The following is a 23,467-nucleotide window of genomic DNA, read 5'->3' on the forward strand; positions in this document are numbered from 1 at the left end:
CATCCCGCCAGGAAGATGGTTAGAAGTGCAAATTCTCCATCCTTACCCCAGACCCGGTGAATCAGAAACCCCTGGGGTGGGCCCGAAACTCTGCGGCATGACGCACCCCCCCGGGTGCTTCTGATGCACGCTCCAGTTAGAGGACCGCTGAGCTGGAACACATCTGCATCATTAACCAGCAAGCCCACGGTGGTGTACCTGCCAATCAGAGGAGAGGAAGCAAAATCTGGTCTCGAGGTAAAGAGATGATGCCTGTGCCAGATATTCAGGTCGTCCTTCATACCTTCTGAGTGATCTTCACATTTGTTTGCTCATGTGGTTTTTAAAATTGCCTCCAAGGAAGACAGGGCAAGTATAAACATCTATATTTTACAGATGAAGTAATGCACCTGTTTTGACCACCCGACAAGTATGTTTTTCCTGCTGTGTTGACTGTCGTGGGGTTGGAGATACAAATAAGCAAATCCTTCAGAGCGGATTTGGGGAATCAGCGCCATGTCTGCAGCCTTTCCAGCAAAGTTCTCCTTTCCTGGTTCTCACCTGGGATGTTGGCAGATGTGATAAAAGAGCAAGGGTTCTGATTTTCATTATGTATTGACACCTCATGGGCAGAGAGATCCAGAGAGAACAGATGGGGTTCCGTGGCAAGGACATGGACCTGGGGTGTGATCCTGGCTCTGCCTGCACCAGCTGCACCACTTGAGCGAGGGACTTAAAATAAAAACTAAGCACCTCTTGTAAGGAAGAAGTCGGGCCCGTGTGTGTGCAGTTTCCCCTCTATTTTATCATTTCTGTGCGTCGCAGTTTCTTTATTGTCAACAAGGGATTCTTCTTTGGCCCTGGGGGGTGGTGTGGGGTGGTGGTTCCCAGGGAGGGGGCGGGATAGTTTGGTCATAAGGAGGGATGTGTCAAATTGGTAAATTCAGTAGACATTCATTTCTATTCCGAATCCCAAAAGCTTAACTAGTTTGAAAGATAACGGTGGTAATAATAATGGTCTCGTCGATTATGAAGGCACACCACGCATCAGGCGCTGTATTGAACACTGACCTCTCCCAGTGGTGCTATGAGGGGGCTCTGTTATTGTTCCAGCATTGCAGGTGGGGCACCTGAGGCCCACCCCGTGCGTGTAATTTGCTGAAGGTAGCACAGAGGGAGGGTTTTCCCTGGCCTGCCCTAATCCAGAGTTCGCCTTAAACCACCGTTATGACAGCAGTGTGACATGGAGCTGAATGAGGACCAGCTTGAGTAGCATATATATGGCGGCCTTTGTTGTGTGTGGGGACTTACACCTGTGAGAGCTGGAAAGGAGCGTGAGGGAAGAAGGACATCTTAATGGACTCACTGTTGCCCGTGCCCTTAGTGAAGGGCTGATCTTCAGATCCAGGGAGCTGTGGGTAGTTCCTGGAGGATTAGTCAGTTTGATGTTAGCCTTGTGGGACCCGCTTGATTGTCTTCCCCACCACATACCTCCGTTGCTTCCAAGTTTACGTAGATGCTCATTTGACCGTCGTGGAAACTAGCCCTTGTTTGGCTTGAGACCTCAGGCTCCGATGGGCCCTTTCCTTAGGGAGGACTCCTATACCCGTTATCAGCTTCCTCTTTATGTATAGTTATGCCACACTCCTTTCTGGAGGTTTCCCAACAGAGGGAAACGAAATCTGTTAGGGATGGCATCAACATTCTGCAAGAGTCCATGCTTGGACTTTTCTAGAAAAGAGTTCAAAGCCAAGGCCGCTACAACCTATAGATTGCAGATTTATGCTTTTGTTTTTTTTCTAGAATTTACTATACTTCTCTCAAGGAACATTCATCTTGAGACTTTTGAATGAGGAAATATCATTCGTGCCAGCGAAGAGAGGCAGGGTTAGAAAGTCTTGACTGTGGCCTTGGAGCTCGGGTGCTGAGAGCAAACAGTCATGGCTTGTTCCAGGGCGTGAGGAGACTGGCCTAGAAACTGGAAAATAGGTCAGAGCAACGCAAATGGATTGATCTAAGGGAATATTTTTACTTCCTTTCACGTTCTCTTGTAAATGGTGGTTGGGGCTTATATCTTAACGCCGTCTGCTGGGCTCCTGCCGTGAAATAGGACTAAATTAACAGGTGCCGAGGATGAGGGCATGAGTGGGTGAAAAGCCAACATGAAACAGAGAATACATATATATTTAGGTTGACCTTCCGGAAGCTTTCCTAAGAATGCGACATTAAATTTGGAACTGTAACACAACCCCTGATTAAAAAAATTAACCACCCCCATTCTGGATTGCATTACACCTGAAACAATTTCTTTTTTAGGCATTCAAAGTGAATACCCGGGTCTGGGGAGTCTCGTGTTCCAGCACCCCATGGTCATTGCAGTGTAGCTGGACAACTGTGGACCTGGCCTCCAGCCCTGGGTTCCAGTCGCGTTTCTTCCATGCTCTGTGGGACCTTGGGGGCAAGGAGTCACATGACTTCTTGGAGCTCTGGGTTTCTCCAAGGAAAGGAGCCAAACGCTGCCCACGTCGGGGTGTCATGAGAAAATTAAAGGTGTGAAGGTGCTTCCTCAGCAGTAAATGCCGTGCACGGGTGTGATGGTGAATTAACACCTGCTTACTTCTTCCTTATTTCATCTTGCTGGGTAATTAGCAGATTCACTCTGGACCCTCATCTTCCTGTTTCTTCTCACTGGAAGTGTTGGTGAGACTTTCATAGTCCTACCCCAAGCCCCGGGTTTGCTGTGGTTAAGTTTTTTCCCTCCAGAGGCCTGATGCAACAGCAGCCTGTTCCATTGGGGACCTCTGTTTTATGGATTGAGAGGCTCTTCTACCTGCCCGTGCCGGGTTGCACTTCCGAGCACCACAGGTGTGTCAGGGGCCTTTTTGGACGCCCGCCGTGGGGCTTCTTCTCTGTGATGCAGGAGGTGTCTGGTCTGCCACTTGCCCCGAGGGATGCCTGGGAGCTGCTTTACCCCATCAGGGAGCTTCAGCGTTTGCTTTGTCCTCCAAGTACAGTTGCGTTGTACCCATGGGGGAATGTGGTGAGCGGGCTGGGCGTTTGTGTGTTCATTGTAGCAGTTATTATTTCCCGAGGAACCTTCATTTGTGAATCGTGTGTTTTCATTTGTGAGTGTGGGTGTGTGTGTGTGTCAGAGTGTACTTTGTCCATTTCTCCTTTAAAGGGGAGGCTTTGACAAAGCCTGATCAATATTTTGCATTCCATGCATGAAGAACCAGATGTTAGAAGTTTCCTATTGTTGAGGAGGAGGGAGCCGGGGCCCCTCCAGATTTATAGAAATCGATGTCCTCTGACAGAACTTGGTTAGTCTTCCTGGGAAACAAGTAACAGGAACACATTTTTTTGATTTTCACGATGAATTATTTTCTAACAAGAGCCCTCTTTTTGTCTCTTTGACTTTCATTCGTTGGCCAGGGTGGACGAGCCCAACATGTCAATGGGGTGGGATCCCACAAATAACGTGGGCTGGCGCCTTTCCTTTCTTTTTTAATTATCAATTTGCTTTTTGCACTCGGCCTCACGTGCCAGGCCTGTTATTCAAGGCGCCTCTTGTTGTATTGAGGTCTTTTCTTTTCCAAGTTCTTCCCTCGGAACCAGACCCAGAGGGGAAGACGTGGGACATTGGATGTTTCCGTGTCAGGCGCACAGGAAGTGTCGCCTGCCAGCTAAACCAGGACAGGACTAGCATTTTAAACTATAAATGCTCCGACAGGATCAGACAGATGCACAGGAAAGGCCCCTGACCAGTGCGAGGGAGCCCCACTTGCTCATTTCCAGCACAGGTGCTGCCCACCTAGTGTGTGCGAATCCAGCTCCTACTCGATTGCTGTGAGGACAGTGTGTTTTCTGCCACATAGCGGTCAGTTGGAGAAGTTGGAGTTTGTTGGGCTCTTTCTCTGTTTCCATTTATGAGTCACACTGGATACTTATTCCCTTCTTGTGGGTCCTCGTACTTCTCTGAGCTTCCAGGAAATGAATCCTCTTGCCACGCGTAGAAGTTTCTTTTGGTGGAAACAACGGTACCCTTGCAGTTCATATAACCCGGCGTTTTGCAGGCGCTTTAAAAAACAGCAGTGAGATTGGGGGAAAACAAGGAAACCCTAGGTGGTTCAGTGTTCGAGGTTATAGGAGAGGCTGGCTGGGCCGAGTGACTTTGGTTGGACCTCGGTTGCCAGTCTTCTTTAGCTGGGTAGTTCTCCCTTTCTTGATTTACTAGTTGGTCCTGCTTCTTCATTATTCATTGGTAGGTAGGTGTTGACTTTTCTTGAGTGAGCCAGTGATTTTCACCGGTCCAGCTGGAGGGTGTATTCTCACAATGGTATTCACACTAAAGGGGTGCCCTCCTTATGTCCCTTGGCCTGTCTGCCAAGTCACCACCATCACTGCCTTGTTACCTGCAGGGTCATGCCCTAGGGTAGGGCATAGTCTATATGTGTGTGTGTGTGTGTGTGCGCGCGCGTGTGTTTACATAGTGTCTCATGTGTTGTAGATGCTTAGAATTGAACCAAAACCAAACCCCGCCTGATGGGCTCAGTGGCCAGTTTTCTTTGGGTCCACGGGTAGCACACTAACCACAGTTGAAGTTATTGCTCTGTTTTCTTTTTTCAACTACACACCTGACCTGATAGAGGTGAACAGTTAAGAGTCTTGAGCACAGAGTAAAGAAATAAATGGGAAAAGGCAAACAAGACCTGGGTCCTCCTTCCCAAGGATGGGCACCCTTTGTGAGGGGGAGAGTGTTGGGGGAGTCCAGTCTCTGCGTGGGAGAAGAATTTCCTGCCTGCAGAGGAGAGCAAGAACTCTGAAAGGAGGCAGACAGCTCCTCTGCTGAGTCTTCCACTGGGATTTGTGCCTTGGTGGATTCTCCATATATTACAGTGAATTTAATTAAATACATTGTGATCCCAATTGACGGTATTCTAATTAGCTGGGACAGGAAAAATCATTCTCCCTCTTTCTCCGAATGAAAACATCTACTCTCTTCTGCAGGGAAAGCATGTCCTTGGCTGACTGGCTTGCCCCGTGGAGTCCTCGTTGGCCTCTGCAGCCCCATCCCCTCCTGCTGTGTCTTATTAGGCAGGTTCCAAGGGTGGAATTCTGGGGATGGGCCAGGGCATCTTGGGAGGGAGAGGGTGCCTGGCCAACAACGTCAGGGCATTGACCCACTCAAGGCCTGGGAAATGACCAGATGGTGTGGAGGTCATAGAAGTCAGGACCCAGGACGCTGCTGCTCGCTTTGGGCCCCCGTTTGCTGGAGATGGGACAGCCTGAGAAGTACCGAGCTTACGAGATGTGGTGAGAACAGGAGCTGTCACATGCAGGTAGACCTCAAGAGACTCCAGTTGTGAGTGGAAGTTTGGGTTGGGTATAACCTTTATAAGCAGGTGTTTCCTAGGATGGAGAAATAGTTTATTCTGGATTTTTGTGTGTATGTCTTGGAGAATGAACTTGGAGTGCAAAAGCAAGCTTGGAAGTTTGAATCACGTTTCTGTGCAAGTCTCTGAGAGAGGACCCTAAATGTTCCCTGCACTGGGATCAGTGGGAAAGGCCGTGGCTCTGTTTTCCGCATTTCCTTTTATTCTTTTCTCTACCATTTGTAGCATGTAACCATTTCCCTTCCAAAATGGTTCTCACATGGCAGACGGAAGAATTCCTGGTGGCAGTAGAGATTGCCGCTGGCCACCATGAGTCAAGTGTAGTGGTTTGGGGACATCATCCTTATACAATTATTTTTTAAACAGGAGTCCCCAGTATCATGTTTATTTTAGTTCAGGGTTTATACAGCCCTGTCACCCAGGAACCCACGGATTTGAGGACAAAATACATCTGACATCTGACAACTCCCATCCAACACTTTTTGGCCATGTTATCGTCTCTTCTGGCTCAGAGACTAGAAACCCCAGCTGTTTGGAAAAGAACCCTCACATCCATATTAAAATTTTATGTTTAAGATTCAGAGCTTTAGTGCAAGGAAGTCCTGTTTCATGGGAAAGTAATGAGAATTTGGGGTTAGGGCTTTAATGGTACTTGCTCTGATTTCATAGTTTATGATACCACCAAAACCCCTCGACAGAACTTACTGCTGTAGATGCCATGGGTATTTTCCCTGTTATCTTTCATTCAGTCAGTTTTTGTTGAAACTTTAATAAATGTCATTCTTTTGGTCTTAGTGATCCAAGGCAGCAGTGTCTGGCTCCTGTACAAGTTTCCTCTTACTCAATCCCAAGCCAAACCCTTGCTCCCAGGAATATCCTGGTGCAGTTTTTGGCTTTCGGGGGCCCCTGTGGAGAAGTCGGGGAGAAGGAACATGGACGGGCTCATCATTTTCCTTTCCACCTAGCCCATCAGACTCTCCTCCTTCCCAAGGTTGCAGCCTCCAGAAAACCTTGCTTTGGTGCTTTCCATTCTCCTGAAACCCTCTGTACGGAGCCTTATGTCAGAGGCAGTAAATTGAAGATAAACGATTAAAAAAAAAATCAGCTCCAATTTATTTCAAGAAAAGTCGCTTTATATTTTCAGTTGTTATAATTTGACAGTTAACACTGAGCTTGCTAGTTCTTCAGACTCCTTCTGGTTGTGAGTGTTCTAGGGCAGCTATTACGGGGTCGGGGCAGGGAGGGAGGATATTGCTTTGTTCCAAGGCTCTGCACTTGAGTGTGTTACATCACCCATTTCGAGGACAGAAGGGATTGTTCTCTCTTGGTACCGGTGAAGCCCTTCACTCTGTTATCTGCAAGTTGGCCCCAGAGCAAAAGTGATTACAGTAGTGTAGTTTTTCTACAGCACTCTATTGTTGCGTTCCTATTTCCTCTTCCAGCAAGGTCCAAACGTGCTTCTGGAATGTTCACACTTTTTCCGTGAACGTAAGATGTGTGCATATGAGCACGTGAGCCTCAGAGCCATGTCGTCCAATGGGAAGTGCTGCTAGGGCCACTGTGGTATTTTCAGTATGAGGCAGAGTGCAGGACGTTCTGACTCTTGTGCTTTCTGAGTGTCTCACCGCATAACGTGGACGAGAAAGATAACCAAGGAGGACCAGAAACAGTTATCAGGCATGGGCATCAAATAGAACAAGTGTGGGCAGAAATGAGAGGGGCCGGACAAAGAAGTGCCGAGGCATTTATCGTGTGCTCTGTGTAGTTAGTCCCTTGGGCCAGGCTCTGGGGATTAGAGGTGGTGCTGAGGGTGAGGAGGAGGAAGGAAGGACAGGTGGAAACATGAGCCCATAAAATACATGATCTGAATTTCCTCCTCCAAAAGGATGCTGGGGGATGTGAGACCCAGCTTCTAGTTCTCTCTCCCACTAACTAGCTGGGTTACCTTGGGTCAACCACTTAAACTTTTTGGAATTGTTTCTCCTGCTTTATGTGTACCCAATAGAAAGGTTCCCTCTTCCCCTAAAATGAATCATTTGAAATGAAGGAGGCGGCCTTCCTATACCAGGAGCGTGTCAATTCCCTAATTGCTAATAAAAAGGGTCCATAGCTTTCAGCATATTCTCAAAGAGGCCCCGAAAGGATGTGAACGTTGTGCTTGGATAACCTTGAAGCCTTCTCCTAAATGCAGAAGTCTGGGGTCTGCTAACTGGGTCCATGGCCTCCACTGTCTTGTACCCCGGACTTTAGTCCTGTGTGTGCCTGCTTTCTGCCAGCTCTGGGGCTTCCGTGTTCTGAAATCAGAGTACTGTGTTGACACAAACACAACACCGACTGTAATTTTGACCATCTGAGCACTAAGCCAAATGACCTTGAGGTGTTGACAGGGAAACTCTTCTGGAGAAGTTTACTTTTCTGTCTTTTTTTTTTTTTTAAGCCAGGGGAAAACCTAATTTTGGGTTCTCCTAATAGTCTGTAGTTCTAAATACAAAAACTTGAGTCAGCTTCCTTGTGAAGTAGCCAAACGGCAGCTTTGCCTCTGTGTTACCTGAGATTCTGTACAGGTAAGGTGACTATGTGGGCCATCCCCTGAAACAGGGGCTGGTCACTTTTTCCGTAAGGGGCCAGATAATAATAAGATTTTAGGCTTTGCAGGCCAAACAGTCTCTATCGCAACTATGGAGCTCTGGTGTTGAGAGAGCAGCCGTAGACAATACACAAATTAACAGATGTGGCTGTGTTCCCATAAAACCCTATTTATAGAAATAGGCAGCAGGGTGGATTTGGCCTGTGGGCCATAGCTTGCCGACCCCTGTTCTAAATAAAGCAGGACACTTGGGAGAGTGGAAGGAGGAACCTTTAATTATTGTGCCAGGAAGACCAGTTTTATACTGGGAGGGTCGGACCCGTCAGCGTTTTCAGCACTCTGACACGTGTGAGGGAGACGGGAACGAGGGTCAGCTTGCTCCCCTGTCCTCACAGAGCTGCGGGGGAAGGACCCGCTGGGAGAACCAAGCAGCCCCCATAAGGGATCCTCGGGCTGCTGCCAGGGCATGGTGGGCTTGGAGTGGCTTACCTGAGGCGTGTCCCTCTCTTTCGCCCCTGTAGCACCTGCAGCAGCACGAGAGCGGCGTGGAGGGCGAGAGCTGCTACTACCACTGCATCCTGTGCAACTACTCCACCAAGGCCAAGCTCAACCTCATCCAGCACGTGCGCTCCATGAAGCATCAGCGCAGCGAGAGCCTGCGCAAGCTGCAGCGGCTGCAGAAGGGCCTTCCGGAGGAGGATGAAGACCTGGGGCAGATCTTCACCATCCGTAGGTGCCCCTCCACCGACCCCGGTGAGTGGTCTCGTGGGCATGGGCGGCCCGCGGCCGCCCGGGCAGTGGCCTCCCGAGGGCTTCGGCTCGGTGCAGCTGGCCGTCACGTCCATGACCAGCCTCACAGCTGACCATGGTGTTCTGAAGGGACACGCAGGGATTGTTGCTTTTCCCATTTTTTAAAGGAACTTAGCACCACACTTTTCTTCAGGTGTCACAAGCCGCTGCCCAGGGAGCAAAAGCCAACAGACCATGTTTTGTCCCCTCTCCCCACATTCTTCTGGAGCGCGCTCTAGATTCAGTTTTTTGGTTCAGATCGACATAAAGCAAACGCTAAGCTGTGTCTTGCTCGGTATTGAGAATGGGCGGTGTGTGACCTCGAGTCTGGTCGGTAAGAATGAACTTCAGAGAAGATCGGAACATGTGTTTGCTATAAATGTTGCGACTGTATTGGAGAGCGAGCGACCCAGTTGTTCCTGGCTCAGTGCTGGCTGTTACTTCACAAAGAGGGTGGAGACCTTCCAGGGGAGCTCACCCCGCGCTTCCGCCTCCCACCCTGTCCTCTCACCCGCCGTCCCCTTCTCCTTCCTTCCCCGTGTGACTCTCACTCCCACTGGGACCTCGCTCAGTAGAATCTCCCCTCTTTCTTATCTTTTTAGCCTTCCAGTCCCTTTCTCTCTGGTCGGGAGCACAGGACAGTCACCTGTCTCTTTAAAAACCATTTATGGTTAAAGCCCTCCCTTAATCCTGTGTCCCACTCTCTCTCTCCGACAGCATCTTCAGATTCTTGAAAGAGCACTCTGTGTTGGTCCATCTCCTGTTCACACGTCAGCCTATCGTAGCCCGTTTCCTCCCGTCATCAAACCATCCTTGAGAAGGTCACCGCTGACTTCGGATTTTCTGAGCCCAGTGGCTACGTGCTGAGTCTTTTTCTTTCTGTGGTCTTTGAAATTGCTGCCCATTCCCTTCTGGAAGCGCCCCTCCCTGGACGTGTTTCTCTCCTGTCCTCCTGTTGCTCTGGACTGTCCTCCACGCCACCCCCCACGCCACGCCCCCGCCCCACACCCCGGCTCGTGGCCCTCAGGCTGCCCTACGTGCCGTCATCACCTGGGCACTAGGCCTGGCCCTTGGCTCCCAGCCTCTTGAAACTTTGTCTCCTGGTGTTGGCACGTGTGCCCTTCAGACAGCTTCCTGGACCTCTCACGGGCGCCAGCTCATACACGCTGGGCTCACAACTTCCCCTGCAGACCTCTTTCTCCTTCCGATGGCATGCTGTCGAATGACCTAGCCGGGCTGCAGACTCAGGCCTTTTGGTCTCTCCATCGCCTGCCGCATCCTCTCGGCCTCTCACGTGTCGTGGCCATGTGGGGACTTTAATCCTAATATTATCATTCACGTTTTTATGAAGTTTTTAAAGGCAAGAAGTTATATAAACCTTACTGTGAAAAATGGCATAGCCCCCGCCAGTCCCATTCCCCAGTGCACCGCCTTTCAAGTTTAATTGTTCCTTTTGTTACTTATTTCCATATTTCTTAACGAGCTTCTACTATTTCTTGATTAAAAAACTTTTTTTTTTGGTAAGTTGTACACATTATCTGTTGGCTTTCTACTCCAGAAGATGGGGGTTTTACTGGTATGCCATTGTGCAAGCTCACACACTCCTAGCACTCACACACACACCCTCCCATAGTCCATACACACTCTCTCACACACACACACACACAGACACGGCGCCCACACACTCCAGCGCCCTGCACACTCAGTCTTCCCCGCCCTTCACCTTCCATTATGATTAAATAGTAATTTGGGGGTGTATTAATATTCAGTGTTTTCATTATTCTGACTCTATAAATATTAATCACAGCTGAGCCATGTCGAGTTTTATCATTTCATTTACCTTCTTGTACAACTTTTTTGTTTTCCCTGGTTTTCTAGGTACCTACGATTAATTCATGGCTGACCCTCTGCCAGCGTAGACATTTTCTCATCTCCGAAGGCTCTGCTGTATCAGTGTCTTTGTTAGCTTCATTTCCTCCTGGAGACATCCCTCCCGAGCCCTTATGGACCCCTCTGCCCATGGCTCTTGTCTCCGTCACCTGGCTGTAGCTTTGCTCCCTTTTTCCATATAAACGAAACCGGATTCTTCAGTGGTGGGATAGACCAAAATTGGAGAATGCTTCCCCCCTGCTAGGATTATCACAGAGGAAGGGCCAGTCCTCCCGGCAGTCAGTCTGAAATGTTGCTTCGGGAAAGTACTGTGTGGGTACCAGGATGATTTTTGTCACCTCCAGGCCGCTGCAAGACTGACTGTGTCTTCCATGTGTATGGTAAATGCCCCTTTGGGTTAAAGTTCAGTCTTAATCTCTGGGGCTTGTGCTTCGTGTCTGACCCCATGGCTCTGCATGTGAGCCAGGGACGGGGCCCAGCACCCACAGACGTGCCAGTGCCATCTGGCTGTGGGAGTCCCTGCTCCCCACTGGGGCATTTTGGCCTGTTTGAGCCTGCCATTCCCCATTATTCTGCTATTAAGTCATTTCACAGGATTCTCCTTCCTCTGCCAATACACTCAGACCTATTTATTTCAGGGTTTAAAAATTTTTTTTTTGCGAGCTCTGCACACGTCATTGTTTCAATCTTCTGCTAAAAGCTGGTCCCTTTCGCCCCTCAATTCTTTCTTTCACTCTGCTCAGAATTCCCTTTTTATTAATGAGGTGCCCCAAACTAAATAGTGTACAGCTGCCATTTCACCCGGGGTCTATGGACTGGAACAAACAGTTCCCTGTTTTATAATGTAATACTTCTATTTATGCAGTCGCTCTGGAATTGCTTTCTTACACCATTGCCTTCTGGGTTTCTCTCATTTAATGCGTATTAGGGTTTTTTTTTTTCCTCCTCCCAAAGTGTATGAGCAACTTTAGTCTAGATGATAGACTTCCTTTCTGTATTTCAAAATCCTTTTGTATTGTCTTTGGCCTGGAGTCATGTTTTTGCTCTCCACCCACCTCCCTCCCAACCCTGCGCCCCTCCCACTCATACGCTCTAGCTACGTTTATTTATACTCTTTACTAATGACAAAAGGGACAGATTATTAGACAATACTCATATTGGCATTAACAGTAACTCGGTTCCGTTTTAGAAACTCATTTAAGATAACTCATCTTATATATTTTAATATATCCTTTTCCCTCCCGCCGGGAACTGACTGTTAAAAACTTCTTGGAAGAACGTCTTCAAGAAAAGGGACATGGTGGGCCTAGTAGAGTTAAGACATTGAAAGTCATCAGCTTCAGGTTTTGTAAACACAGATTTTATAAAATACAGGCATACCTCGTTTCACTGTGCTCCACGTGCTTCGTTCTTTTCCAAATAGAAGGTTTGTGGCTGACCTGCATGGAGCAAGTCTGTGGGCCCCATTCTTCCAACAGCATTTGCTCACTTTGTGTCTCTGTGTCACGTTCTGGCAATTCTCGTAATATTTTAAACCCTCCACCAGCAAAAAAATATGACAACCCCCTGAAGGCTCAGAGGATGGTTAACATTTTCTAGCGATAAAGTATTTTTAATTAAGGTATGTACATTTTTTAGACATAATGCTGTTGAACACTTACTAGACTACAGTATAGTGTAAATGTAACTTTTATGCACCCTGAGAAACCACAAAATTCGTGTGATTCGCTTTATTGTAATACTCGATTTATCGCAATGGTCTGGAGCCGAACCTGCAATATCTCTGAGGTATGCCTGTATTCCCAGTTTTCTCCTCTGGAACGTAAGGATTGGGTCACTAATCTTCAGCTGGAGACATCGTTCATGTAGCATAAGGCGGCCTCAGGGAACCTTTGGGCACCTTTCAGGAGCCCTGCCTGTTCTGACTGTAAGCCGCGTATAAACGGTGGCGCTGTCTAGGGTTTTCGTTCCTGGTATTCTGTCATCATCTGGTTAAACGATGGTGTTCTCTCTCCTTTCCTTCCTTTTCTTTCCTCCTGTCTTGTCCACATACCAGAAAGCTTTACACAAAAGCCATCAGAAATAACTTCCTTTCCTTCTCTGAGCCCAGGACCTCAGACCCCAGTCTCCTGTTGCCTTCTGCAGGTGGCAGGGCTTCCCTTGCTGAGACTGATGGAGTGGGCTCTACCATGGATTCTTCCCAGTGGGTGACAGAAATATCACTTCTTCAAATCTTACTTGTTAACTTAAGCCCACGTGTTTTCCAATCAGTCAGGCTTACCACGTAGCCTGCCAGCCCACGTGGAAGTGTAGAGAAGGAAAAATTGTGAAGGTCTCCTCTGCGCTTCAGAACTTTGTGGCAGTGGCCAGGACTTACACCCACCATGGGCCCTCTAACCCCTTGAGAGGCCTCATGACCAGACGTAAAGCATCTAGGTCCTGCCCTGCTGCACCAAAGGACTGAGGCTTGGTTGCTGACCATGTGCTAATAAGAAGTCCACCCTCCCTTACATGGTCCTGCTTGTGGGCAAGCTTCACCCTTACATCAGTGGGCAGGCTGAGTCCTGTATTATATTGTCTTTAACCGAGTGTGATGGGCTTCGTCCATGCTACAGACATACATGTGCGCACGCACGCGTGCACACACACACACACGCACACACACACACACGGCCTTCCCATTTAAAAAAGCATGTCTTGGAATTATACATCTCAGAGAAAAGAAAGTGACCAAACTAGATGAGGTTCACTGCATCCCCACATTTTTTGTGTGTGACCTGGTCTTTCAGTTTGTGGCTTGAGTGTATTTTCTGCAAGAGCAAGTGTTCTCCTGACTTTGTTGGGATTTAGCCTTTCTGTTTCATCCCCACACACAGATAAAGGAAGAGAAAGCCTGTTGTTGTGGCCACACCCTGGGTTATATCTCCCAGTTGCTGGCTTCGGCTGTTTGCTTCCCCTTAGTTGACCAGAAGCTCTTGAAAGATGGAAAGCTCTCGTAGGTGGATCGTGTGTAGGATCAGCTTCCCTGTTTGCTTATTAAAAAGGCATTTCTGGCTCCCGGGTGAAACTGTAGTTAATTTCACTCTATCAGTGCCCTGGGCTTCCAGAAGACAAGAGGTGCTTTGTGTTTCTGTCCTCAGCCTTCCTCTCGTTTTCCTCCTCCTGTTTCTCTTACCCTAGCCTTAACTACTTCTTTCACGGAGACGTCAACCTCTGAACATTGCACAGAAGTAATTTAATGATTCTTCATTGAGCACCTACTATGTGCGAGACTTTGAGTTGGGGGCACAGCTGCTGCTCTCCTCTCAGCTCTTGGTGTGGGTACACTGCATAATATGCCCGCCCAGGCATCCGGGGCAACTGGACGGTAGCTCAGTTTACAGAGGGCGCGCTCATTCAGAGTTTAGGGGAGTATTTTGCTTGGAGTGGAAGACGGCGGCCTCCTTCACTGACACGTCTTTGGCGCTCAAGGTAGTGAATTCCTGGGGTCAGGGAGGCAGACACAGCTGGCCAAGTGATGATGTGGTTTTGGTGACAACCTTTACTGGAACACTCACCGGCTTCACTTGATGGGTTATTGTTTTGAACCAACTTCCAGGGAGTTCTGCTTAACTCATACAGTTTAAGAGAATAAGAAAATGTCCTGTTTTCCACTTTCTCATTTGTTTTTGTTTTGATTTTTCAAAATTGGCATAAGGCTGCCCTCTGAATATGAAGTGCATTTTTTTTTTTTGGTAAATGGCTAAATTATATGCAATTTCAGTGTCATTTTTCTTATAGCACTAAAATACGTTGTGGCCAGTTCTGAAGCACTATTTTCATAAAGCCAGCACAGTTACGCTCTTTCCTTTTTCCTTTTGACTATGTGTCTTGTCCATGGGGTTTGGGAAAAAGTAGGATAAAGTATTTCTAGCTAGAAAAGTTAAATGTAAAAAGAATGTCAGAACAAATTGGGGTGACTGAAAATTTAAGCACTCATGGAGGAGTAGAGAAAATAGGACTTTATCTGTTTTAAATCCGTTCCCTGATGAAGGACTATTGGGATAGGATTGTGAATTTCAGTGTGCTTTTTTAGATAAAGGGACATCATTATGTATCGACATGAGAAGAGAATATAATAGTGTTAAATGAAAAATGGAGTTTACAGAATAGGGTATAGTTTTGACTCTAATTTTTTTTAAAGCTTTTGAACTAACCATTCTAAGCATAGTTTGTAATTGGCATATCTGGCTGTTTCATGGGTGGGATCTAATAGAGTGTCAGGCGCATGGCAAGAGCTCAGATAGTGGTGGAGCTCATTGACAGAGCTATTAGCAAAATTGCTCACAAGAAACCAAGGGGTGAACCTTGGTTGTCTTTTGTTCATGGAGATAGTTTTCCGTTTGCCGACATAAAGTATACGTCGTTTGATTACTGTCTGATTTGCTTGCATTTTGCATCTACATGAAGAGCACAGGAGTACTTCTTAGGGTGTATACTGCCTTGTTTTTTTGTTGGAACAGAGTTCCTGATTTGCCTTAATTAGTCCTCTAACAATCTACAAAGGTCAGCGCCAGTTGCCTGTTCATTTACATTTGTAATTGTGATGGCTTCTGATTACACATTCCTTGTTTTAGTCCTTCCTCTACGTATATGCTAGTGTGTCCTCCCCTCCTCCCACACGTGTGTGCATGCCTAGGCGTGCATGCACACACACACACACAGGCACCCACACCCCAGGCCAGTGTAGAAGCTAAGGATCTGTCTCTCCATACGAAACAGCTTTGTAGTGATGGCACCGTCTTCCTGAAACGCCAGAGTCTGTTATGAAGAGGCATCTTGGAGAGGCTGTTGCTTCTAAGCTAGGAATATAATGAAGCCAGAGTCAGGGAAATGACGTGGATACCAGGCAAGAAGTCCAAGAGCCGTTATCTAGGAGCTTTCTTGAACTGGGTAATTAAGGACAATTAAGGTTTTCTGCTTGCTCTCTGCAAAGTGTGCTAATGACCTGGTGTGTGGGAAGGCGGACACGTGCGGGGTGCTGGTTCACTGCTGTCCCGTGCCCCCGGTCTGGAGGGGTCCCTCTGGAGAGGATGTGACATCACCAGGATAGTCCTTGGGCAGTGGGTCCAGGGTCTACGACCTCCCACCTACTCTGTTTCCCTTCTGTCTTCTCCAGAAGAGACGAGCGTCTGCACCAAGACATTCCACCTTTTAGAAATTATCTGAGATCTGGCTGCAGTAGCCTGAGTTGCAATGATTATCATTTATTCGCCCTTTGATACTCTGGATCCACCATTTACTAGTTGCTTTATTTTCATGGGAGGTTCAAAGCTGTCGAGGATTTTTGGTTTTATTTCAGTATATAGCCCTGGAGCATACATTGCCTATATATTGGGCTGTATGTATGGCTAGACATTGCCTGCCCGGTTAGCCCTGTCCTCAGCTGGGGGCTCTAGTTGTCTTGCATGCTGTCCCCTTGGGTAGGTAGTGGTGTGTGCCCTTATCGCCACCCTGCGCTGTCCACTCTGAGAGGTAGCGGCACTGTGGCTGCTCCCTTCCAGGGAGGCTGATACCAAGGGGCACAGCAAAAAGATAAAAGAAAAAAAGGCGCCTGCTGATGGTAACTGGAATTAGGAGAGACTGGGGGTCCTTCTGGAGGGGGGATATTGAGGGTGAGCATTAGGGGTCTCCCCTTTAGGGCTGTGAGCATGTCAGAGAGCCCAGAAACACAGGGATCCCCAAGGGAGACAGAGAATGTCATGACACACCAAGTATCACTTCAGTGAAACTTTTCTGCCAAGTCACCTTTGAAAGGGGTATCCAAGGAGCTTGAAAGTTTGCATCTTGACAGAGGAACATGGGTAGCTAGCCAGTGAGTCGGTGTTTGCGCTGGGCTGGGGTTAGGGCTGTGCACCTGGATTTCATGTGGGTTGGGGATGGCGGTAGCAGGATGGGGCGGTCATCATCTACTGTCGTCCGCCACGTGGGCAGAGCCTCATCCCAGCACTTCACGCCTCCTGTGTTGCCCAAATGTAATTTTTCAAGAGAAAGGAAGATTTGTGCTCGTTTTGCCTTTAGGAATGTCTAAAGAATCCATTTCTTGGGCTAGTTATATTAAACTTGTTCCTGACCTTGGCAGGGGGCCAGGGAAATAGAACATGCGTGTGTCTCTTTGCTTACAGAAATAGCTCAAAGCCTTCTTCTCAGAGTTACAGATGTTAAGGAAGAAGCCCCTTCAAACTGTGACCCAATTAGGAGAATTATAATAGTCCCACATGATTTTTTCAAACATTGACTGGCAGTGGAAAGCTTTCTGGCCTCCCAAATCAGAATAAGTGCTGTCCGGAGTCCCCTGGCCGTTGGGTTTCTAGATCCCTTGAGAGCAGCAAGGAAGCTTCTCCAGATTGTCTGTCTGCCCGTTCTGCACGGCAGCCACAAGCCCCCTGTGGCTATTTAAGTTTAAATTAATTAAGGTTAAATAAAAATTTAAAATTCAGTCTCTCTTGTCATACTAGCCAAACTTGAAGTGCTTCTTGGTCACATGTGGTTCATGGCTGCCTTGGTGGACAGAACAGATTTCTAGAACAGTTCAGAAGGTTCTGACGGACAGCGCTGGGCGGCTCTGAGGGCGCGTGACACACTTACCCTGGCTTTGGGTTCCTCCCTGGGATCCTGCAGGTCCAGGCTGGGTTTGGGCTGCACTTGCCATAAAACTCTTCGGTTTCCGTGTTAAAGAATATGGTGCCTACCTGCCACCTGCTTTCTGCCGGGCTGCGTAGGCTGTGTTCTTTATTGCTTTCCCATTTCTCTTTTTGCTTTTTTTTTCCCCCCTCAGTTTTTCTCAGTATGGGAGAAATATGTTTTCAAATAGGCTTTTACTTTGGGTTTTGCCACTTTAGCCCAATCCATTAGCAGTTCTGAGGGAGTTGGGAAGGACTTTGTAAGGATGTATCCTTCAGAGTGGTTGTTAAAGGGCTTTGTATAGTTTTTTTTTTTATAGTTTTATACCTCAAGACTATATCTTGAGACCTTTTGTGTGTTTGTTAATAAAAAGAGCTATTTATTGCTTTTAAAAGACCCTTGACTTCTGCTCTAATTAGAATATTAAAAATTGGACAGTATGTGATTTTTCTTGGAACAGGCCTGTCTGTTGTTTTAACGCAGTTTTATCCAGATCTGTTGCCCTCTCATGAAGACACAAAAAGAATCTATGTGCTTTGCTCTCACCATTTTCCTTGGGTTAAAATCCTCTACTTAGGACGGAGTTTGTCCTTTCAGACTGCCTTAGTTTGTTTAGAGCTGCCCTAACAAAATACCATAGGCCGAGTGCCTTAAACAACAGAACTTAATTTACTCCCAGTTCTGGAGGCTGGAAGTCCAAGGTGTTGGCAGGTTTTGTTTCTCCTGAGGCCACTTTCCTTGGCATACAGACGGCTGCTTCTCTTCTTCCATGGTCTTTGCTCTGTGCTCAGCCCTGTGTCTCTCTGTGTGTCATAATGTCCTCTTCTTATAGGGATAAGTCGGGGTGGGCCCTAATCCAATCTAACACTCATTTTTAACTTATTCACTGCCTTAAAGATCTTTCTCCAAATACAGTCATAGCTGAGGTGTTGGGGGTTAGAGCTTCAACATATGAATTTGGGGAACACATTTCAGGCCGTAACATTGACTCTCTGACCTCTGAGGCCAGTGTCTTGTTTCTTTATCTGTGGTCCTTTTGGATGTGGAAGGAGGGCAGGAGGTGGAGATGGGCTCAGAGGCGGAGGGCGGTGGTGAGACCCTGGACGCAGCCCTCCCGCAGCATTGTCAGGACCTGCTGGTCCCTCCGTAGCTTCCTGCTCCCAGCCCTTGGTCCTCGGTGAGGGCCTTGGCCTGTGAAGAAAAACAGAGCAAGCTTCTTGGCAGAGGACTCCAGAGGAGTCCCCTTGTTAGATCAGGAAAGGGGTCAGAGTGCTGTGCCCACTGAGCTCGTTGAACCAGGAGGCTTTTCTCACCTGTCCTGACACAGCCTCTGCTCAAACCTTCCACGGATGGGCCCCAGGGGCACAGCCAGCCCCATGTAGGGATAGTCTCGTGCCTGTGAAACTTGGCAGTCTGCTCCTGGGGACTGCTCCTTGCCCTTGTCGAGGGTTCTCCAGTAGGCTGTCACGTATGAGGCTCTTGTGGGAGGATCTATAGCAGTAGCGACTCCTCTCTCTCACCCACGGGTGCTTTCAAGGACAAGCACAGCTCCCTTGTAGATCTGTGGATGGTGTTTAGTGGCCCTGTTTGGTTTTTGGCCTGGCTGGAGTGAGTGCCCACCCCCGCCCCCTAGACCTCTCCGCCGTCTACGACCTGCTTTGCTGGAGAATTCTACATGGTGTCTATTGGTTGGGCTTCCATCCAAAGCATTTTGTCGGTTGCCGGAAGTGCCTGAAGGACTCTGACTCCATGTGGTTTTTACCTTATCTGTGTCAAATCCTCCAGGATAAAGGCCCCAGGGTGTGAGTTTGCACCCTTTTCATTTCGGGCCCACCCCTCACATGTGTCCATAGGGCAGGTACATCCTCTTCCCCAACCCTCATCTTTCCCAGATGCGAATCTGGGATGCAGGTTTCACGACTGACCTCCAGAAGGGCCTCCCTCTGCAAGAGTGTAAAGCAAGGCATGTTCACTGCTTCTCAGCCATCGTAGGTCTCAAGTCTCCAGGTTCCCCCCGTTCCAGACTGTGTGCTCAGTGCCACGTGTGACTAGGAGCTGCCGTGTTAGTGCAGACAGAAGGAAGAACGTCCTTCGGGACGTTCTCATGGGTGGTGCTGCTGTAGACAGAGGCTCAGGGCAGCGCTCTTCCCGTTGTGTCCTGCCTCCGTCCTGTGGGCTGCCGACCTCATCCAAGGGACGAGCAGTGCTTTGTCCCAGGGACAGGCTTCTTCGTATCCAGAAGGGAATATAATCCACTGCCGGATCCTCTCAGGGTAGAAATGGAGAAACCCGTCAGACAGGTGAGAGAAGGGGCAGCAGTCATCTGTGACTCTCCAGCCAGCAGAGTTTAAGCCTTGGTTTTCTCCGAGAACTGGAAATGGTTCGCGCGGTTTTCCTAATATTCAAAACCCTTTCGTGATTTTCTTGTGTGAGTCAACCCAAGAAGGACTGAGAAACCGCGCAGAATGGAGAGGGCAGCCCTGCCCCGGTGGGCTTGGGTGGGAGTCTGTACCGGGAACTGTGTGAGGCACTTAAGTGGTGAGGGTGTGGCCCGGCCATGGACCAGGCAAGCTTGTGTCCACCCCAGACATGTTCATGCCGATATTGCGGTGGATGTGAGCTGGAATTTGGGTTGGTGGGTCTTGAATTATTAACAGAACAATGAAGTCTGTGTAGGCAGTTAAATTTAGAACAAAATCAAAATTGGGACCGTGATTTTTGACAAAGGGAGGGCAAGAAGGTATAAGGAGGATGGGGAAATGCTGAAGAGTTTGGAAATGAAGAGGCGAAGATGAGGCACAAGTAGGGAAAAGACAGTATCTGACTTGCCTTGCTTCTTTTTTTTTTTTTTTGCGGTACGCGGGCCTCTCACTGTTGTGGCCTCTCCCATTGCGGAGCACAGGCTCCGGACGCGCAGGCTCAGCGGCCATGGCTCACGGGCCCAGCCGCTCCGCGGCATGTGGGATCTTCCCGGACCGGGGCATGAACCCATGTCCCCTGCACCGGCAGGTGGACTCTCAACCACTGCGCCACCAGGGAAGCCCTGCCTTGCTTTAGAAGAGAACCACGGCAGGGGAAGAAGCGACTGGTTTGAGTCCAGAAGTGGAGCTCTTTAATCCTGCATGCATGGGCGTGTCCTTAGTATGGCCACACGCCACTCTAGGCTCTGGGAAAGCCGCCGGCAGGGAGAGAATGCAAAGTCCGGACTTTGCCCTCTAGTAAGGGGGAGACAGACAGCAGATAAACAAGTAGATGATGTCAGGTGTGCAAGGTGCTATAAATATAGAGCCAGGCGGGGCAGGGTGTTATATAAGGCGCTCTGGGGAGGCGACAGGTGACATCGGAGCTGAGCGGGAGCGGCCCTGACAGAGGGCCCAGCAAGTGCGCAGCCCCTCGGCTGATTGGAGGAGCAGCGGGCAGAGGGCTGGCGGGCTGGGAGCTGTGGTCCAAGCAGCCCGGTCCTGTGGACCCTGGCAGGATGCAGGGGGATTTGGAATTTGCTCCCATCTAGATGGGAAAGGTCAAAGCAGGGGAGTGACGGTGCAACTTCCACTATTCTGGTTACCATGGAAACTTGATTTGCATGTCCACTGTCGTACAGATGTGAATTGTCTCCCTCCCCATCACCCCCAAGTAAAGGAGCCCCTCAGGCAGGGAGGAGAGGGGGTACCACAGGGTGCAGTCTCTGCAGGGTGCTTGTGAGCCAGGATGACCGCAAGTGGAAGGGGCTACGTTGACCTTGAACTGCTTAGAAGCCACTTTCTGGGATCAGAGTAGCTCTTTGGAGTTCTCTGGTTTAGCCCAGGGGTCAGCGGTTTTTTCATAAAACAAAATCCATTTCTGGTGAGTCATCACGCAAGCGTGAAGCACAGGACAGACTCGTGTCCTTTAGACTCGAGGATGAGCTGTCTCTACTACAACATAAACACCATATGTGAAGAGTGAGAAACTGGCTCTGGCCAGGGTATGTGTTAGAATGACTAGAGCGAAGTAATAACCTTCCATCTCCTCCTGCCCTCTACCTTCTGATAGGCGTTCACATTCCACACAGCGTCTCGGTGTGTCAGAGGGTGATGTGTATTTCCTGGACAAGAATTCCTTTTCACTACTTAGTGTCATAATCCAGAAAGTGTGCAGTGCCCTAACACCTGTGTTCTCTTGGTTTCCCTGGTGCTGCGTGTCCAGAGGTCATTATCCCGTTCTGGGTGGCTGATGACCTCGCTCTGACTTGCGTGTCTATCCAGCCTTTGACAGACAGGCCTGACCTAATTCTGCAGCCATTTTTTCTCTCCGTGGACATGTGTCCAGACCCCAGGCAGATCTGAAGACTTCCTTAGAACCCATAAGACCAGGAAGATTTGTGCCCTACTATACTGTTTTTTCCTGGGCTTGCTTTAATCAGGAATGCAGACTGGGGTGTGTGTGTATGCGTGTGTGTATTTCCAGTAGATGGTGTGCAGGTGCAGGGCCTTCATTCCCTTCTATGAGGCAGTATTACACGGCTAAGTAAATTTAAAATGGGCAAGAGTGATTCTTTTTCAATAACGGGGGTCACTCCTGCCCGCTCGCGGTCCTGGTCCCTTTGGGATTGTCAGGCTCGCATTGAAAGGGCCCTGGAGGGAAGGATGTTGGTATATATCATGGATATTTGGAAAGAAAGTTTCAGCCGCACCTGGCTGCCGTGTGTGAGGACAAATCTAATTTATTTTAAAAATTTGGCCACAGGCAGCCTTTTCTGTCTGTTTCTTTTGGGCGGGGAGGGGGGACCTGGGTTGAAAAGCAGCAGCAGGCTATGGTTTGCATTTGTTTTCTTCCAGATTTGACCAGCCAGCAGAAGAGAGATTATCTCTAACGGATATGAAAGGTTTAATCATTTTAATTTTGTTTTTATTAAAGTTTATCATAACTTTTTCCCCCAACGTGCCCTGGTAGAACGGAGGGGAGAGAAGAGGAGGTAATATAAATATACACAAACCCCCAAGCACTTGGTTAATAAACTCTCTAAGGGGACGGCCCACGTGGGGAGGAAGTGGCTGCATGGCTGGGGACAGTGGTCTGACCGGGGCATGCCGTGACAACCCTGAAACGTGGCCGGCATCTCCCAAGCTTCCCGGCCCCCTCCAGCAGACACTTGCCATGGGGAGCTCTTGGTGTTCATTAAAGAGAGAGAGAGAGGAAGCTTCAACTCTTGTCTTACTTTATCATGGTTCTCAAATGGACTGGATCCCCAAGCCATTTCTAGCTATAAAGAAGCCTAAATTTATAGAGAATAATAGAATTTGCCTAGATTCTTCTACCCCTTATCATAACAATGAAATGTATGAACCTGGATATTCTGAAGACTTACTTTAGGTCAAAATCCCTGAGGGGCTGTGTGTGTTTTATGAAACAGCAAAGTTGGGATAAAAATAGTCTTTAGTTTTGGGGGTAGGAAAACTGTCCTATATACATGATGGTGAAACAGAGCAGGTAGGATCCTAGAGGAACGGGACTGTTGGCTAATTTTCCGTTTAGGGCAATAAAAGAAGCTTGTTTCAAAGTGAATTGTCCCAAATCACCTGGGTGTGGACTGGAGTCACCCCTGGCCTCAGCTCAGTCTTCCCTCGCCCCGTGACTGGAAAACCCCATGGAGGCATGACTGTTTGGAATCCCATCACCTGGACCAGGTGGGATGTTGCATGGCCTGGGAATGATGAAGTTGTGTTCACGCCTGTGTTCTCATCAGGCTGGAAATTGGACTTGCACACTTCAGCCATTTTTTTAAAGCAGTGGGATGAAAGCACTGTCATCTCCTTAAACCTGACTTAAGCAGGTAGCTCACTTAACCTTAATACATACCAGTCTTGAAGTTCTGGGAGACGTTCAGGCTTTACAGTACTTTCTCTGCCGTTGTTGGGTGGTGGGTGGTTCATCAGTAGAGAAGCAGCTTTCCTAGTGGTGGCTGAGACTCCGGTTCCTCGAACCAAGCAGAAACCGCACTGAGGAGGGTTCGACCCAGCCGCTAGCGTGAGTGAATGACCCGGCCCCTGGCAGGCCGTGTGGGCTGTCACGTGCTCCATACAGGTTCCCTTGGGGTCTGCGGGCTTCCATGAGGAGCTGTGTTGGGTGGAAGGCTTCCCAAACCAAGTGTGTCTTCTGAGAAGGAAAGCCAGAGCCAGAGACTGTC

General features: G+C 48.6%; 1 protein-coding gene across 1 annotated transcript in view; it reads left to right on the forward strand.

The window, feature by feature from the left end:
- ZFHX3 (zinc finger homeobox 3) overlaps positions 1-23,467 on the forward strand; it is a 165,478-nt gene that overhangs the window by 54,401 nt on the left and 87,610 nt on the right. Inside the window, exon 3 of the mRNA XM_065898718.1 lies at positions 8,481-8,712. Coding sequence (XP_065754790.1) covers positions 8,481-8,712 — 232 coding nt within the window. The remainder of the gene's footprint in view (positions 1-8,480; positions 8,713-23,467) is intronic.

This window comes from Phocoena phocoena, chromosome 20 (genome assembly GCF_963924675.1).
Source record: "Phocoena phocoena chromosome 20, mPhoPho1.1, whole genome shotgun sequence".
Taxonomy (NCBI): domain Eukaryota; kingdom Metazoa; phylum Chordata; class Mammalia; order Artiodactyla; family Phocoenidae; genus Phocoena; species Phocoena phocoena.